Source organism: Cydia pomonella, chromosome 1 (assembly GCF_033807575.1).
Source record: "Cydia pomonella isolate Wapato2018A chromosome 1, ilCydPomo1, whole genome shotgun sequence".
Lineage (NCBI taxonomy): Eukaryota > Metazoa > Arthropoda > Insecta > Lepidoptera > Tortricidae > Cydia > Cydia pomonella.
The window spans coordinates 28,231,737-28,247,480 of record NC_084703.1 but is presented as its reverse complement, the minus strand read 5'-3'; the positions used below and the strand labels follow the sequence as shown (position 1 = coordinate 28,247,480).

Below are 15,744 nucleotides of genomic sequence, written 5' to 3'. Positions count from 1 at the left end.
AGAGGCCATTTTATTTAAAATAATCATGTGTTGACATCACAATATTTTAATTTCAAGATTCTTGTGTTAGTTCTAATCACGAGTATTTTCGATTGTAATAGGAAAAATGTCCCATTGTATTGTCCAATATGTGTGTATTTTAATTTCATTACCATTTCATATTTTCGTCTTTATATGATGGAAACGGAATGGAAGGAAAGAGGCATGGATATATTGATACGATTGCTCGAACGAGTTCGTATTCTGAGTCAAAAAAACTTAAAGAAATAAATCCAAATGAGTAAAAAGCTGTAAAACTAATGTGTATTGTTGTCAGGCGTGGTCGGTGCGCGTATCACAGCTGGGCGGAGGCGGTGGCGGCGAAGGAGCGGCCGCGGCGGGCGACGTGGTGGCGGCGCTGGCGCGACCGTGCCTGGCGCTCGAGCCCCTAGCGCTGGCGCAGGGCGGGCTGCTGGCGCGCCTCGAGCGGGCCCTAGCCCCGCGCGCTGCTGACCCTGGGAACCTTACGGGTACTCTATAGTTCAAGTTAGCCGACAAACTATAAGAGCTGATAAAGTAATAAAGAATATAAGTGAGGAGCTTCTAAAATATTCACATCAAATGATTCTCGCCTTTGGCTTCGTGCTATCTCGGTGATTCGCGGGTCCGACTTGTGGTAATGTAATTCCTGTAATAGGGAATATTACCCGAAACTCTGCGTAGGGGGCGCCATTAACACAATCCATCACAATGTGAGGGTCTACCTATCTATCACTCTTGCATATTCGAGCGATGAAAGGCAGATAACTAAATTTCGTATTTCGCGTTTCCCTGTAGGCCCTTTGTAAACAAACCGCCTTGATGCATCAATGTCATATTTAATTAATTATCTGTGAAAACTTGTCAAAAACAGTTTAAGGCACAGTATGTATAACTTACTCTATGGTTTATGAAAGGCAGAACATTGCAGTAATACTCCCTATTGAGGCGCTACTTTTTACGAAATCAATTACCTTATATTCTAAATTTAAACTAAGCTTAACTATGTTATTCATCACTATCTATGTGAGACTTATTTTTAATTGTAAAGAATTAATACCTAACGACCGGGATTTAACTGTAGACGATTTAGTACCAAAATGGCAATTTACCATGTTATCTCGTATTCTACAGATGCTGAAGAACCAGAATACAGAAAAATCGCGGAACTGTTGTGCGACTATTTGACTAATACTTATGACGTAAGTTTATTGATCAAAGTTATATATATAGCAGGGAAATGATTAAAACAGAGATTTGAGCAAATCTCTAAGGGATATGATCAAATGACGCAGGATGTTAAAATGGCGAATCAGTCATTTGACCAAATTACTGACTTTGTTTAGTGTAAAGTCAAAATCGGCCAATAACCGCGACACGCTTTTTCATTTCACTAGATTTGTTTAGGAATTTGACAAAATCCCTAACCACGACAGTAAGTTGACGAAACGAACTCAAAAAGTCAACTAGTTTTATCATTTCGCTAAACGAGTTTAGTAAAATGATAAAGTCTCAACTGGAAGATGATAGGTATGTATATGGTGATTTGATTAAATCTTTGAACTGTTTTTGTAAAATCTATTTACAAAAAAAAAAATCGGCGAAAAAAAAACCAAAAGGTAATAAAAAAACCGGCGCTAACACGAAACCAATCGACCAACAAAAAATAAAAACAATAGTGCACTGAAACGAAAAAAAGTAATAATTTTGTCTTCAATAACGCAAGTGAATACCTAACCCTACTATTAGAATTATAATCTATTTCTAAATACCTAATACAATCGCTAGACTTACCTAGTTGGTTACAAAATTCTGTTACTGCAATAATCTTTATCTACATAAAATATACGAACGAAAGTTGAATAAACTATATATTACAATGAAGTACACAAAATCAGGAATTACATATGACAATGTCATTAAAAATGGCCTCCTCTGGCCTTGACACAGGCCCTCAAACGACGAGGCCAGTCATCAATAGCGGCACGCACGATTGTCATTGTCTAATTCCGTCACTGTCTTAACTATGGCCCGGTTGAGGAAGTCAAGATTTGTGTGGGGTTTAGCACAGGCTTTCTCCTCAATAACCTGCCATATGGCATAATCCAGGGGTTAAGGTCCGGGCTGGAGGACGGCCAGTCTTCGTGGGCAATAAAGTCAATTTTGTTCCTTCGAAACCAGGCTTAAGTTGTTTTTGCTTTATGTGCAGGAGCTGAGTCCTGTTGAAAGACCCATGGCGGATTTAGAAATAGGGTGGTTTCCTGGTAAACTTTGGCCCCAGTTTTCACACCTTTTTCACAGAAATGAACTTGTGTTAGCCCTAAGTATGACACACCCAGCCAAACCATCACATAAGAGGGATGATGGCCTCGTTGCACTCTCGAAACAGCCGCAATCGCCTCTTGACTGTTTTTTGCATACACTCTGTCATTTTGGCGGTTACAACATTCTTCAATGGTAATTTTTTTTTCACCGGAAAATAGTATTTTTCGGTGGCCATTTTGTGCGTTCCGCTTCAATAGCACGCGACTTCTCTCTAGCCTCATAGTCTTTAATCGTCCATTAAGGAAATGACCTTTGTGTCTGCGGTAAGCGTGTAGTCCAAGGTCTTCATTGATAACTTTTTTTAGGGAGCTTCTCTTCACAGACATCTGTATTGCCAACAACTTTTGCTTCCGGACGGGGTTTCTTGCAATTATCGCCTTCACTGCCTTTATTAAGGCTGGGGTCCGAACGGTGCGTGGTCTTCCAGACCTGTTGCGGTCATCGAAGCTCTGAGTACTATTTTATCTATTAATTGTGCGATAAACAAATTGTTTGATGATTTTTAGGTTTTCAAGCAACTTCAAAATCATGTTTGGCGGTTGCCCACATTTGTGTAACGCAATTACTGTGATACGATTCTCTTTTAGGCCCCAATTAATTATAGATACGACGAGATAAGCGTTATGTGTGGTATAGAATTATAGCTCACAAATCCACCACATTATGTCATATTTTATTTTTTCGGTAGCATTTGTTTTAACGGAAATAAAGAGGTTGCAAATCGAGTAACAGAACTTAGTAACCAACTAGGTATATCAATTTAATTACATCTAGAAAGTATGAACTAACTTAAATTGATATAAGCCTAGCGATTGTATTAGGTATAAAGAAATAGATTATAAATTATATAATTACACAGAGTGTTTATTTAGTCACCTGCGATAATTTGGGGTGAATATATAGGTCATACTGAGCAACTTTTACTATGGGAAAAACCCCGAAATCGCGAAAAATCAATTGACTGACCTTGATATTTTCTATGTGAGATAAAGGGATAGTTCCATATTAAAAGTTGCTCAATATGACCTGTTTATTCAGCCCATAAATTATTGCAGGTGACTAAATAAACATCCTGTATATACGGCCATAGTGTATTATCTCATAATTATTTCAATTAGCCCCAAGACGAAGAATACTTGCCGTGCAAGAGTGCCATTCTAGTCTTCATCAGCAGTTCCATTTTAACAAATAAATGAAAATTTTAAACGTGGAACGACGACATACACAAAAATGCTTCGAATTTTAACTTGCTGATCAAACTTAACAAACAAGATAAATCGCCAAACGCGAAGTACGTGTCGTCGAGGTATTTATAGTCTGTTCTTTTATTCCGTAAACTAAAATGACAACCACAAATGTCAAACGTAGAAATAATGTGACCAGCTTAAAACAAATAGTGCAGATCTTTGATTTCGGTTTGTGAATAACCGATAAATATTAAATAATTTTAGATTCAATATAAACAATTAATGAAATCTACTCACTACATGATAGGAAGTAAACAATAAATAAAATCATCTCATTACTAATTTACTCAAACATTTAAAAATTGCATTATGAGCTTCTAGGTGGCTGTTAATCTTACAATAAAATCGCTTTTAAATATTAAAAATATTGTGTTTAGACCTGGATACAAACTTTCTAAATGCCTCAAAATGGTGTTACATGCATAAGTAACTCCCAATAGTTTATTTTCGATTAGTACCGGTTGTAGCACATTACTATTTATAAGACGTAAAAAATCAGCAACACATGGAATGTCATTTTAGTCTACGGGATAAAAAAATAGACTATAGTTCTGGTCTTCATCAGCAGTTCCACTTCATCAAATGTCACTTTTTAATATGTAAATGCTTGATTTGTTGATGAAAAAACAATAATCACTATATGTGTGCCTGTAAGATTTGATCAGTTCCCTTGATTCCTTAGGGATCCCTTCATCAGAATTGGATCTTAAGAAAAAGAGGCCAATCTGTAAGTATATACTTTCAAAGGAAAAAAATATAGTAAATGGCGAAGTTCTGAGGTGACAAACATTAAAAATAATAATTAATAAGTTTTTTCTCAAATGTCATCATTTATGATACAAGCTTTTATTGCCGACTGTAATTTTCTTTCAGCAGGCAACTAATACTACTCCAGACGATTCATACCAACACAAACACAATTAGGTTGCGTTGTTTTATTACAGAGTTCCTGTGGCCACCTCCAGTATCCATTATCAGATCAGTTCGATGGAACCATAATATTGCATTACCAGTGTCACCCAGCTTATGTATGTCACCTATGCATGTGAAGTTTCAGCTCAATCGAATAATGGGAAGTGGGTTTAATTGAGCTTGCAAGATTTGAGCCGAACAAACAATACATACAAACAAACATTGCAATTTAAATATAAGCGTGTAAAAAAAAGCGGCCAAGTACGAGTCGGACTCGCCCATGAAGGGTTCCGTACCATTTATGACGATATTAAAAAAAATACTTACTAGATCTCGTTCAAACTAATTTTTGGTGGAAGTTTGCATGGTAATGTATATCATATTTTAGAAGTTACAAGGGGGGGGGGGGGGGGGGGGGGGGGGGGGGGAAGGGACACATTTTACCACTTTGGAAGTGTCTCTCGCGCAAACTCATTTTAGAAAAAAATGATATTAGAAACTTCAACATCATTTTTGAAGACAGAATACATCTACTTACCCAGTTTGAACAGTATAGTTCTTATAGTTTCGGAAAAAAGTGACTGTGACATAAACGGACAGACGGACGGACATGACGAATCTATAAGGGTTCCGTTTTTTTTGCCATTTGGCTACGGAACCCTAAAAAGTGTTAATTTTTATGTCCAATTTTCCATTGCAAAATCATTCTGCTTTTGTGAGAGCGTCTAACACGGCATAAACTAAATCATAATAGTACATTACGATACAAGTGCGAACAATAGGAAATTCGAAACGAGTGGCGATAAATTAAAACACGACCGAAGGGAGTGTTTTAAATCGACACGAGTTGCGAATTACCTATTCGCACATGTATCGTACAACGTTTTACAGTACATATGGCCCTTTAAATGTTCGACACAGTAACGTAATATGCTACTTCTCGCACTAGTGCTATAAAGTAGCCCCATATGTACTGTAAAAATTTGAAAGCCAGCGTCATTGTGTGTAATTGAACGTAATATATGACAGGCGTACGCGATGTACACGGAGCGCAGCGGCGCGCTGGTGGGCATGGTGGAGAGCGTGCGGAGGCGCTGCACGGGAGCGGCGAGCGCGTGCGCGGCCTTTGAGGCCTCCTCGCCGCTACCGCTCGCCTGCCTGCTGCTGCGTCCGCTACACAGGCTGCTACACTACGCCACTATCGCCAACGGTATGTGAGGTTGGGCGCTAAAGGGGAACTACTTGGTCTTGAGTACCTAATACCTATAGATTTATTGTGTCTAAAATAACTTACGTAACAGCCTATATAGTAGAGCGCTGTAGGGGCAAAGAGAATTTGAAATAGAGGTGGATTGTCAAAGAAAACTGTGTAGATAGATTTTTATTTATTTATTAAGAAATTGAATTTATAAACAAATTAACATACCTAACCAAAACACATCTAAATTACAAATAACACAAAGAAAAACAATATATATGAAAACATATATAATTATTAACAATATAAATATTGCATTGATGACGAAATTGCACAAAAATGAAACATACTATTGAAATGAATTACTAACATTAAAATAAAGCGGCCAAGTGCGAGTCGGACTCGCCCATGAAGGGTTCCGTACCATTTATGACGTATTAAAAAAAACTACTTCCTAGATCTCATTCAACCCAATTTTCATGGAAGTTTGCATGGTAATGTATATCATATATATTTTTTAGTTTTATTATTCTGTTATTTTAGAAGTTACATGGGAGGGGGGGGACACACATTTTACCACTTTGGAAGTGTCTCTCGCGCAAACTATTCAGTTTAGAAAAAAATGATATTAGAAACCTCCATACCATTTTTAAAGACCTGTCCCATCCCATATCCCATAGATACCCCACACGTATGGGGAACCCCCAAAAAAAAATTATGAAGAAATAATCACCATTATGATGCGAGAAGTATTGTAATCCTATAGGATATAATAATATCACATCGAAAATAAAATAAAGATTATAAAGTATTATTAAAGAAATAGGGCTACAGTATGGGGTTCTTCAAAAAAGGAGTTTACAGCTTTTTAAAGGGTCGGCAACACGCATGTAATATCTCTGGTATTGCAGGCGTCCATAGGCTACGGTGACTGCTTACGACAAGGCGGGCCGCGTGCTTTATTGCCACCGACGTGGTATAAAAAAAAACATCGAAAATAGACAAATTTTTGGGTCGCTGGAGGGTGAAGAGGAGATATGGCAGCTACGTGGTTGATCCACCAATCGAGCTCGGTGTATAGGGTTACTGGGAGCTTTACCTTCGTTCATGGGGACGTGTGTAGCAGCTGGTTGCAAAACGTGATCAACAGCCTGCTGTTGAGACGACCCCTCGGAACAACGAAGCTGGCGAAGTTCACTAGACCCAGTAAAGATTGGATCTGCTTTAATGAAGCGCACCTGCGATTTACCATCGTTCGGCATTTTTGCACAACATTTTGAATCTTTGCTTCTGGGAGGCACTTCAGGTTGATCCAAGGGTCCAAACGAATACCCAGGAACTCCATGGACCTCTGGGGAAACAACACGGACTTTCCGTAATTTACAGTCCAGCCTAGACCCTCGAAGATCTGTAGGGCGAGTCTTACTTGATTCTGAAGCAATGATCGGCTCTGGCATGCAAGAAGAAAGTCGTCCAAATATACGATGACCCTGATACCGCGAGATCTCAGCACTTCCGCAATCCGCAATCAATCCAAAGTGACTAGAGCAAATGTCCTCGGAGATGATGCGAGGCCGAACGGTAAGGACCTGCCAAAGCTGGTGCTGAAACATTACCCTTAGGCCTCACACCGAAGAGCCTTGACCGGAATATGAAAGTATGCGTTGTGGAGATCGAGCTTTACTAGCCAATCTCGTGGTTGAAGAAAGTCTGGGACCTTGTACATATTGATTAGGTGAAAATTGATCACATATACGTACTTGTTTAGTTGCCTTAGGTTGAAGACTGGGCGTACGCTTCTACCTTTTTTCGGATCCAGAAACATGTTTGATACAAAACTTGGGGTCAACGGAGCCGGCTCTAGCACACCCTGTTCTATCAAGCCTTTCATTTGAACGATCATTTCCGGACTTTCCTTCGTGGATAATTTTGACGAAAGTCTGGAGGGGTGAACTAGAGGTGGTTTTTTGACAAAGGGTATCCGGTACCCAGACATAATTTTGAATGTGTAGCTTGGAGCCCCCATGGCTTTCCATTGGTTTATAAAAAGCTCCAGTTGACCCGCCCGGAATCTGAGATAGTCAGTCGTAGTGTTAGATCGCTTACCTTGCCTGTTCCTGTAATATTTGTCACTCCGCTGATTGGATCGAAATGGGCCGGCTTTTCGCTTTCTGTCCTGCGGAGCCTGTGCGGGAGCAGCAGAGGGCCCAGGATACACGCGGAAACTAGGATAGTCCGCAGCCTTCTTGCTTTGTTCCGGCTGTGAGATTCCTTGCGCAGGAGTTCGTTTGCTAGCAACTCCTTGCGCAGGAGTGCGTGGACAGAAAAATACCTTGTCAATTTCGCCATTCTTCGTTATGCAGTCAGAAAACCGCTTGTCATCGAAGAGGTGTTCCTGTGTTGGAGGGATCTTTCGAAGAGATTCCTTCATGTAGCGACGAAGTGTAATAAGTACTCCATCTCTCCGTTGTTGGATAATGTCTGCCCGACGGCCACAGACCATCTGCAAGAGGTCCAAGTGAATACGAGAATAGTCACCCTCCGAGAATTCCTCGTTGATTTTGTCTGCTACCGCCTCAACCGTGCAATCACCTTGCGAATCTATCCAAGACACGAAGGTTTCGAATCCAGCTTTCAATTTCTCATAAGCGGTAGAAATAACGTAGGAATTTAAGGGGCTTTTCGGCTGTTATTTAAGGGTAAATGAAAATTACGAAATGTCTTCAATTCGGACCGTGCTTCGTGCATGTGTGTGCCTCACGGAATATTTCGGATATATTTACATCAAAATCGCACTCGAAGAGTAGCAAATGGGTCATTTCATTGCTCTTTAACGTATTGCTCTTAAGTTTATATTTGTTTTTTCCTCGCAGAAGCAATTCCAAACACTTGGAGTACGTCAAGTACGTGGCACTGGCTCATTGTGAATTGTTTATAATTGGTACAGAAATAACGGAGGTGGGGAGCAGGGGACCCGGCGAGAACGGGTCCGGGCTTGACCGCGCGCGCGCGGCGCAGGAGGTGGCAGCGCGGCTGGCGCGCGCGGCCGAGCGGCAGCTGCGCCATGTCGAGAATCACGCCGCGCTCTGCCAGCTGCAGCGGGATATCGTCGGTTAGTCGATGACTACTCTTGGTTATTCCCAAATATTACCTAACTGGTCACAGATGGATTTTGTTACCACAGAGAACAACTAAGAAGAAAAAATCTCTGTAGATTCTACAAAAATGAATTGTAGTGAATTGTGGCTTGAGCTCCTTAGCTTCATAAAACTTAAAATGCCTCTTATTTGTTATTTCTAACAAATACTATTGCCAGATAAGACCCGGATTCGTATGAATAATGGTATTGATACATGAATAAAGGTTAAATTGTGAAAATATTTTGTGCAGGTTACGACAAACTTTTAGTTGCCGAGCGCGAGTTTATTCGCATGGGATGTGTCTACAAGCACTCTTCGAAGGGTTTGCAGCAGAGGATGCTATTCTTGGTGAGTCAAATATACCTACCGTCAGAAAGAAATATTTAAACATAAACAAGACACTCGAAACAGAAATTGGATGGCTAAACAGAAATAATTTACGCATTAATTTGACTAAAACGAAAATTATGAATTGTAAGCAAAGAGTAGACAAATTGCCTAATCTCACTGTGTCATACAAAGATAACATTATTGATGAAACTGACATTACAAATTTTTTAGGATTAAGTTTAGACGATAAGTTGACATGGAAAAATCTAATTCAAATTGTATGTAATAATTAAGCTTAGCAGATTTTCTTATGCATTGTACGATCCTTCAAATTTAACCTTTAACGTTTCCGGCCGAGACATTACATAGTGCTTTTCACGGCTACTGCGAAGAAATAAGAAAACATTTGCATAACTAAAAGTACTCAAATATAAATTAGTATTTATATTGGCGTGAGCACAATTGTTGAAAGAAAGCGATGTATTTTTGTTAGGAACTATTATAATTTCTTCACTAGAAGAACTCATTTCTATAGCGTAGATACCGTGTTTCTTGTATATAATAGTCTAACTCAATTTACACTATACAATTCAGTAGGTATTTTCCGATCCCGCCTTTTTTACTTTTTTTATCACTTTTAAGAGGCGTTTTTCTGTTGTTTTCTTCACATCGACTCTAAACGTTGCTAAAAAAACACAAACCACTACAAATACAAAATTAAAAACGCCTTAAGCGTGAACTGGATATGTTTTTTTTTTAACTAGTAATTGGTCCTATAAATATCCCAATTTTATTATTGAAGGAAAAAGTTGCGCCAAAGAAAGACCTTTTAGCATCACTAATGACACATAATGATAACAATAAAACATTGAAGTAGTGGTGGTTCACGTGCTACAGCTATTGCCTACTTTCCAGCTTGGTTTTAGACCATCTATTGCCACATTTCCGAACAGTGGCGTGATAAGATAAACCTAGTCTCGTATTGTAGCAAATTTAGTCTACTTTAAAAACGCTTTGAGAAGGTACAATAGAAAAAAATTGTCCTTTAGGGTTATAATCGCTCAAATCTAAAAAAAAACACGAAATTTTTGCGGTTTTCTCCATTTTTGACAAAGTTGCGTTCGGTGCTCGAGGTCTCAAACTTGGATTGTTCATTGGGCCAACATCATAAACAAGCCTGCAAGAAATCAGAACTACCGGATTTCATGCAAACGCTTATGTATAAAGTTACTGGATTAAAAAGGAACATATCTTATTTTATCCTTTTGGAAGTCGGTTTACTTTTTTTTGTAAAAAGTTTTTATAGTAATTTGCTTTTGAATGTCCGGCATAAGGATGTTGTGTTACATTAACCAAGCTTGTGGTGACCTTAGCTGAGCGACGTGGCGGTAGTGGCGTCCAAGTCTGGCAGCACGGCGTTCCGCGCGCACGTGGCGCTGCCGCTGCGCATGTTGCGTCTGGCGCGCGCCCCGCTGCCGCACTCTTTTACGCTGTGCGCGCTCGACGCGCCCGGGGAAACCGTCAACGCAGACGCCGACCAGCGTGCACAAACAGGTATTACACACAGGCTCCCCAGAAACATCGTAGGGCCTACTTCAACCCTCATCGTTACTTCGTAATGTCAGATTTGAACTGATATTTCAAAGCTAGTGCATGAATTATTTATGATGTTATTCCATTAGAATTTGTACTTTTAATTTAAAAAGCCCATACTTCAAAACATGGCGCTCGATGGTAGGTCTTGCTTGTAATAAAGATCATCTATATAAATACTTTACTGTAATTTAGATTTTTTGTAGAAACCATATTGAATTGTTAATCATTTATCCAAACTTGTTTCAACTCTTTAACTTTGTATTTCAGTTTGTTAGGGTCATTCGTTTCACGTAGGACTTATTTTAAAATTCTGCGGGTAAATATTATATCTTCAAAAATGAAAAGCGTAATGAATTGATGAATGTATGTGTTTTATTCCAGATGAGAGTATAAACCTAATGCTAAGTACAAGCAACGAGGTTGAGTTCGAGGGCTGGTACGCGGCGCTCGAGTCTGCGATAGAGCGCGCACAAGAAGTCGTTGGCCATGTCGATACCGAGCTCACGCCCTATGAACAAGACGCAGGTATTTTTTTCCAATACATTTGCTCGTAGCGTGGAACTTACTGAACCGCTTTTAGGCTCATAGGCTAGATATTACGCAGGCGTAATTTTTTAATATATATTCATCACACTTGCTCGAAGATCTTATTTCATGCTGGTGTACTCATTGACTATGGCCTAGACTCACGCCGGCGGCTTCAGGCTTGGTTAACACTTGTTCGGAAGTTATTTTTATCTCCTTTAATACACGATGTTCTATTTTTTTCCTCGCAAGTGTGTCGAAAAACGTCTTATGAAAAACGTGTGCATTACATTTCAGCTCGCGCGCATAATATCGTTTTTCATTGTAAAATTCTATAATAAATTTAGTGAACTGTAGGTCTAGACTCAAAACATTATACATTTACTCTTTTTGTATAAGATTGTTTGTTTCTAAATAAAGAAAAAAAAGCTGCCAAGTGCGAGTCGGACTCGCCCATGAAGGGTTCCGCACCTTTTACCACTTTGGAATTGTCTCTCGCGCAAACTATTCAGTTTAGAAAAAAATGATATTAGAAACCTCAATATAATTATTGAAAACCTATCCATAGATACCCCACACGTATGGGTTCGATGATTTTTCAGTTACCCTGAGTTAGATCTCGTCCAAACCAATTTTCGGTGGAAGTTTGCATGGTAATGTATATCATATATTTTTTTAGTTTTATCATTCTGTTATTTTATAAGTTACGGGGGGGGGGGGGACACATTTTACCACTTTGGAAGTGTCTCTCGCGCAAACTATTCAGTGTAAAAAAAATGATATTACAAATTGAGTTTTTAGTTCTAAGTATGGGGAACCCCCAAAATGTATAGTTTTTTTTTTCTTTTTTTGTGTGAAATCACAGAATACATCTGTAAGTAGATGTATTCAAGTTTCAAGAGTAAAGTTCATATAGTTTCGGAAAGAAGTGGATGTGACATACGGACTGACAGCCATGACGAATCCATAAGGGTTCCGTTTTTTGACATTTGGCTACGGAACCCTAAAAATATCGCCTCGTGTGTAATGACCAATGTAGCAACAATTCTATTATAATTTATTATTTTGCAATATTCTTACCCCCGGTGTAGCTCACAATGTTTTTCAAAAACTATTTAAGCGAAAGTATTCTTAAACACGGTGACATATCAAACATTCGTCCACCATATTGTCATTTCTTGACAGGGTAGGCATCGAAGGCACAGACCTATTCGGCATTCAGCCACGATTGAAAATTATTTAAAAATATTTTAAACGGCTATTAAATGAAATATTTTAAAGACATAAACAAAAATATTAAAATTTAAATGTCAGTATTTTAAAAGTAAATACTCATTTTGGTTTGTATGATTTAGTAACATAAAAAAAAGAGCTAGGGAGTTATAGCTTTTGTTTTTTCACAATCTATGACTTCCGGGGGAACAATATAGGCCATTGTTCTTCAGTACACCTGCATGAAATATCTTTTTCGAGCAAGTACGATGAAAAATTATTTGTTTCAATTACATTTTGGAATTGCAGTTGTTAATTTGTAATTAAATTACTTTATGCCCAACACTGATATACGGGAAAAAAGTCGTAAAAAAAGTCCAAAAATGCACTCCCTATTCAAGGTGATTTGTTCATTTTATTTTTATTTTTTAACATGCTTGTAACTTGCATAGCGTAAAAGCTGGGTCTTATACCTTTATTTTAATATAATTATAGTTTGGTACTGTACATATTTTTTCACATCTACATACTTCTTGTATGGCAAAAAAAAACTAAGTGTTATTGAAAACTACCCTAAGTATGAAGCTTGTCGGACAACTTAATACTGGTGACACGAACACGCTCTCAGGCACAGATTAATTATAAAAATTCAATTATTTTTTTAAATAAACAACGTGACTTTGAAATCTTAATTCACTTGTGTCTGCCGTGGCCGTGGAATTTTTACACTGATAAATAATGTTTCAATTGAGTGAACTTTCGGGCGGTACAATGTGATGGATGCAATGACTGTTGGGCAGGTGCGGAGAGCGGCGGCGGCGGGGTGGGCGGCGGCGCGCTGGCGCACGTGTGCTGGCACCGCGTCACGTCTCTCACGCGCGACCACCTGCACACCGCTATGAGGGTAACTGAACTATCATACACGCTACAAATTATTACGGCTCCTAAAAAGAAAGTCAGGGCTCCGGCGGATCTTTATTTTTCCAACGGGGATATCTATATTTTGAGACTGTAAATATATAAATTAATATTTTATTGTTAATTTTTACCAAGTTATTATTAATTTATTGTTGATAGAAAGCGATAAAAAAAAAAAACAAATGTGCATTTTATTCATATTCATATGAAAGTGACGTAAGTTCTCTTGGCGTAGCACGGCAGTATTGGAAATCAGCAATGTTTTAACAAAGTGTATCTATTCACTATTCACCTAGTTGTATTTTAATAGGGATGTTGAATGAAGCTAAAATAAGTTGTTTCACTACATGCACGTAATATAGCTCAAGAAAATATTTGAAAAAGAAAGCTTGCGTACAACGATATATATACTATACATATATATGTATCACATATTGCGTAAAATATTTAGAAATACTTAATTAGATTGAAAACACCCATGACTCAGGAACAAATATCCGTGCTCATCACCAGGATTTGAACCCGGGACCATCGATCGGCTTCATAGGCATGGTCACTACCCACTAGGCCAGAAAGATCGTCTATTTTATAATTCACTAATCGGAAAAAGCTATAAAGAGTACGATTAGTTAATTTGATATTACAGGCTAGTGACGACACTGCTTTGTATTGTATTTTCCGAACAGCATGAGGACGGTGACAGATTTTGCGAGATTTTACGTTTTCAAGGTAATTGAAAATTTAAAGATTGATTGGGGGGAGACATCTGTCGTCGTACCCACGCTGTTTGAAAAATACTATAATAATAGGATAAGGGAAAGAAAAATGCCCTGTAATATTATGAATTTTTTTCTTTAGTTGCTTACATATAATAACGTAATTTTGTCAAGTTTGTTTTAAAAATTGTTGGTTGTTCCGCAGAAAAAAACCGAATTCATTGAAATATGATTTTTCTCTAAAACGATTATAATTGAATATTATATACTATTCTTTTTTCATTTTGCTAAGCTTAATCAAATATATGTTCTAAGAGAAATTGGAAAACAAAAAGTTCATGTTACGAGACCGATACAAGAAAATATACGATCCGATCTTAAAAACGAGTCATGGCGCGGAAATATGGACTTAAGGTTTGCCTCATGGAATGTAAGAAGCTTGTGGCGCCATATACCAACTAAATAAAGGGTTGCGTCGCTACAAAATCGATATCACGGCATTGCAGGAAGTAAGATGGCCTTATAAAGGAGAATGTAACACTGATAACACAGCTGTACTCTTGTACTTGGGAGTGGAAGTGGCCATCACACTAAGGGTTTGTTATAAGTAACAATATCAAAAATAGCGTACTTACATTCGAAGTAGTTTCTCTTCGAATTAGTATCCTACTGGTTAAAGGTGTATTTTGTAATAATATCACAATAGTCAATTCGTAAGTGGCTAAGGATGTAATTAAGGATCGGTTCTACGAAGGCCTGGAACTGGTTTACGATCAAATACCCGAATATGATGCTAAGATCGTACTAAGGGATTTCAATGCGAAAAATTGTCAACTAGGAACTAAAGTCGGTCAAGAAAGGTTACCAGCCAGCAGTCCAGTTCATTGAAGATGATACAGGAAATCTTTTCTCGGATCAATTAGAGATAAGAAATGAGTGGCGACGTTACTTTGAAGGATTACTCAACTGGCCACATGTTGAAGTTCACATTGATATGCCAGAGGGTACTTTACACAGTACACAAGTGCAAACGCCCAGTTTCAAGTAAAAAGAGAGTGGATAAAACTAAACATAACTTATTTATAGGCTAATATTGCTTACATGTTATTTATACAATTACGTGCGTCGCATATTTATGTTGCAGGCAGTAACGTATAGTTACTGTTATTGTGTTAATTTAGGCATATAGTACATTAGGAAAGTAGAGTATTTCCACATGAGAAGACGGAGAAAGGTACGCAGAGTTGTGCTAACTATAATTGTGTTGTGGAACTGTTACAAGCGCGTACCAACATTCAAGTAACTCGGTTGCACAATAACAGACACCAACCAGGGAGAAGAAGAAATCGACATCCATATCCAGAATGCCCTAAGAATCTTAGAGTTTTGAACATCTTAGGCTAAGATGTTCAAAACTCGGAAAAAATATATATTTGTACTTTTTTCTTAACTTGTTACTAGACGTATTAATGTTAGCAAATTAGAATACTTTCGAATTTAAGGGCTCTTCTCTCCATATAAATTAATATTAGGGTACATATTTTTTTTTAGTTCAAATCTGAATGCTTTTTTCACATATACACTTCCCTTATGTGTACCTAATAATA

The 15,744-nt window shown here is 38.2% G+C and overlaps 1 protein-coding gene across 2 annotated transcripts in view; it reads left to right on the top strand.

Annotated features, from left to right (window-relative positions):
* The window catches only part of LOC133519095 (FERM, ARHGEF and pleckstrin domain-containing protein 1), a 107,517-nt gene that overhangs the window by 77,290 nt on the left and 14,483 nt on the right, over positions 1-15,744 (top strand). For both annotated transcript variants that reach the window (XR_009799586.1, XM_061853046.1), the window contains exons 19-26: positions 317-509; positions 1,153-1,220; positions 5,532-5,712; positions 8,648-8,812; positions 9,091-9,188; positions 10,544-10,724; positions 11,148-11,291; positions 13,304-13,407. Coding sequence is in view for 1 of the 2 variants with exons in the window: in XM_061853046.1 (XP_061709030.1) it covers positions 317-509; positions 1,153-1,220; positions 5,532-5,712; positions 8,648-8,812; positions 9,091-9,188; positions 10,544-10,724; positions 11,148-11,291; positions 13,304-13,407 (1,134 nt within the window). In the remaining variant the exon portion in view is untranslated. The remainder of the gene's footprint in view (positions 1-316; positions 510-1,152; positions 1,221-5,531; positions 5,713-8,647; positions 8,813-9,090; positions 9,189-10,543; positions 10,725-11,147; positions 11,292-13,303; positions 13,408-15,744) is intronic.